This window comes from Elgaria multicarinata, chromosome 17 (assembly GCF_023053635.1).
Source record: "Elgaria multicarinata webbii isolate HBS135686 ecotype San Diego chromosome 17, rElgMul1.1.pri, whole genome shotgun sequence".
Lineage (NCBI taxonomy): Eukaryota > Metazoa > Chordata > Lepidosauria > Squamata > Anguidae > Elgaria > Elgaria multicarinata.
Window position 1 is genome coordinate 24,022,767 of NC_086187.1, and position 2,191 is coordinate 24,024,957.

Genomic DNA, 2,191 nt, shown 5'->3' on the forward strand with positions numbered 1-2,191 from the left:
AATAATTTATTTATTTATTTTATTTATTTATTACATTTCTATACCGCCCAATAGCCGGAGCTCTCTGGGCGGTTCACAAAATAATTTAGGAAGCATTCAGCACTAACAAATAGAAATAGTTTGATCCAGGATAGACTAGGAAGTGATTTTGCTGAACATGCAGGGTCACGAGGTTATGAATTAAGCTTGCTATTGACAAATGCTGCAGGAAATTATTTTGAATGACTTTACCCATTTTCAAATCTAAAGAAAAGATGGGTAACCAGACCTAGAGATCTCATTGAAGGGAAAAACCGGAGTGCCATCTCCTCCACTTACACCAGCCAGCTTTGTTCAGAAAGCCATCTAAATGGGACAAAACGCAAAAGTCAATTTTGCAGACGTCTGCTCTCCGGGAAACCTTCAAAGCTTAGCAGCCAAGCCAAGGATCCGCACGATTCTTCCGCATGAGGAAGTTGATCTTGCGCCCCATTTCGGTGTTGTAGATCCTCCGGCATGTCTCATACGCCACGCGCTGCCTCCGGCGGCAGGGTTTCTCGTAATAGCGCCGCGGCTTGGCCTCGTCAATGATGCCGTCCATGGTTAGGATCCTGTTGAGGACTTTGTAGGCGGCTTCTACATTGCTGTTAGGGACCATCACTGTCCGGGCGACGACTTTCAAGTGGTGGGACATCTTAGGTGTAGCTGTTTCCCCCTGGCTTGTCCTACAGACCCCCAGACCCGGACGGACCCACAACCGGAACCAGAAATGCAAAACGCCACCCCCTCCTTTTTCTCTCGCTTCATAATGGTGGGAAGAGAAGCTGAAGTTGGTCAACCCAGAGGAATCAGGTGATCTGCAGAGCAAATAGAGGCTCCAGTGGGCCTTATATAAAAAGCTTTTCACTTGGCTTTTAAACTGGGTTTTTTTAGGGTTTCTAGCGTTATTTTTCATGGTTCACAAGTACACATTAACACAAGTGCAAATTTCCTGGATAGCTTTGTGCCTCTTTTTGAGTTCTGACTAGGTCTGACTGAAACCCGGAGCAGGTTCACTGCCCCACCGACGTCAGAGCCACCAGCCTCCGCTGGCCAGAAGTTTCCTACTCCTGATCTACACCATCGCTGCCATGCAAATCTCTTGCAGAGCGCAAAACTACTCAATTTACACCCATTGGGATTCAGCTGCTTGCCTCCACCAAGTTATTTAAACTGTGCAAAGACTGAAACACGCGGCTGCATGCAGCCCCTTGACATGAAAGTGTATCCTTAGGTCAAGTTTGGCACAATGTAAAAATTCAGAAAAATTGACAGCGGCTCTCTCCCTCCCTAGCCTTTCTGAGCTGACAGTTCAGGTAGCCTTTTTAGCCCCTGCATTTGCCGGAGACAGCAGGCAGCGGAGGAATGAATGGGTGGGGGTTGAAGCATGGTTTTGTTGATGCTGCTGGTAATGAACATCACATCTTCCAAATGTCTTCAAGCAAATGGCAATAGCAAAGATATTTAAAACAACAGCAACGACAACTGTGAAAAATAGCAGATATCGTTGTTTTCAAGTCACCACGATCCTTCATTTATTTATTACAAGATCCTCCCTCCCTCCCTCTCTCTCTCTCTCTCTCTCTCTCTCTCTCGTGTGTGTGTATGTGTGTGTGTGTGTGTGTGTGAAACTTGACAGCTTGATTGCAAAGGGGTCATGCCCTAGAGCTGTTGTGTGGATGCTTCATATGAGACAGAATGCGCGCACACATTTAAAAACAAACATCGTCTCCCCCTCCCACCACCAAGACCAATGTAGTTGCTGGAATAAAAACAGACTGTTTATCATGCTGTCTGTGTTTACCACCTCCAGTGCACAATTCAACAGCTTTGCAAAATTGAATAGTATATGCTCCAGTTCTCCCTTGGAATGTGGTGATTGGAATGGGGTGCTTTTGTGGGGGAGGCATTGCATTTCGGAACAGAAGGAGATGACTCTTTGCTCGTGGGGGGGGGTGGGGGGAGAGAGTCTTGCCTTGAGCACTATGATTTTTCTACCTACTCATCTGTTTATGCACGAGGGGCCGGTTGAGAACACCATCAACCATCGTCCTAAATGCTACAGTATAGGTGCGTCACCTCCAAACTTACCTTTTCTTTAATATGGGCAGACCTCGTTTATTGTTGTTATTTATCACTCCAAGTGTGACTTTAAAACAACAACAACAGATTG

The 2,191-nt window shown here is 46.0% G+C and overlaps 1 protein-coding gene across 1 annotated transcript; it reads right to left on the reverse strand.

The window, feature by feature from the left end:
* Positions 1–400: 400 nt before the first annotated feature.
* Positions 401–756, reverse strand: LOC134410120 (small ribosomal subunit protein bS21m-like). Its single transcript, XM_063143218.1, has one exon. It carries the CDS (start codon positions 671–673, stop codon positions 410–412), a length of 264 nt encoding a protein of 87 aa, XP_062999288.1. The 5' UTR covers positions 674–756; the 3' UTR covers positions 401–409.
* Positions 757–2,191: the final 1,435 nt, after the last annotated feature.

Excerpts from the sequence above, each read along its gene's own strand:
- LOC134410120 (XM_063143218.1), bottom strand. The coding sequence starts at position 673 with ATGTCCCACCACTTGAAAGTCGTCGCCCGGACAGTGATGGTCCCTAAC.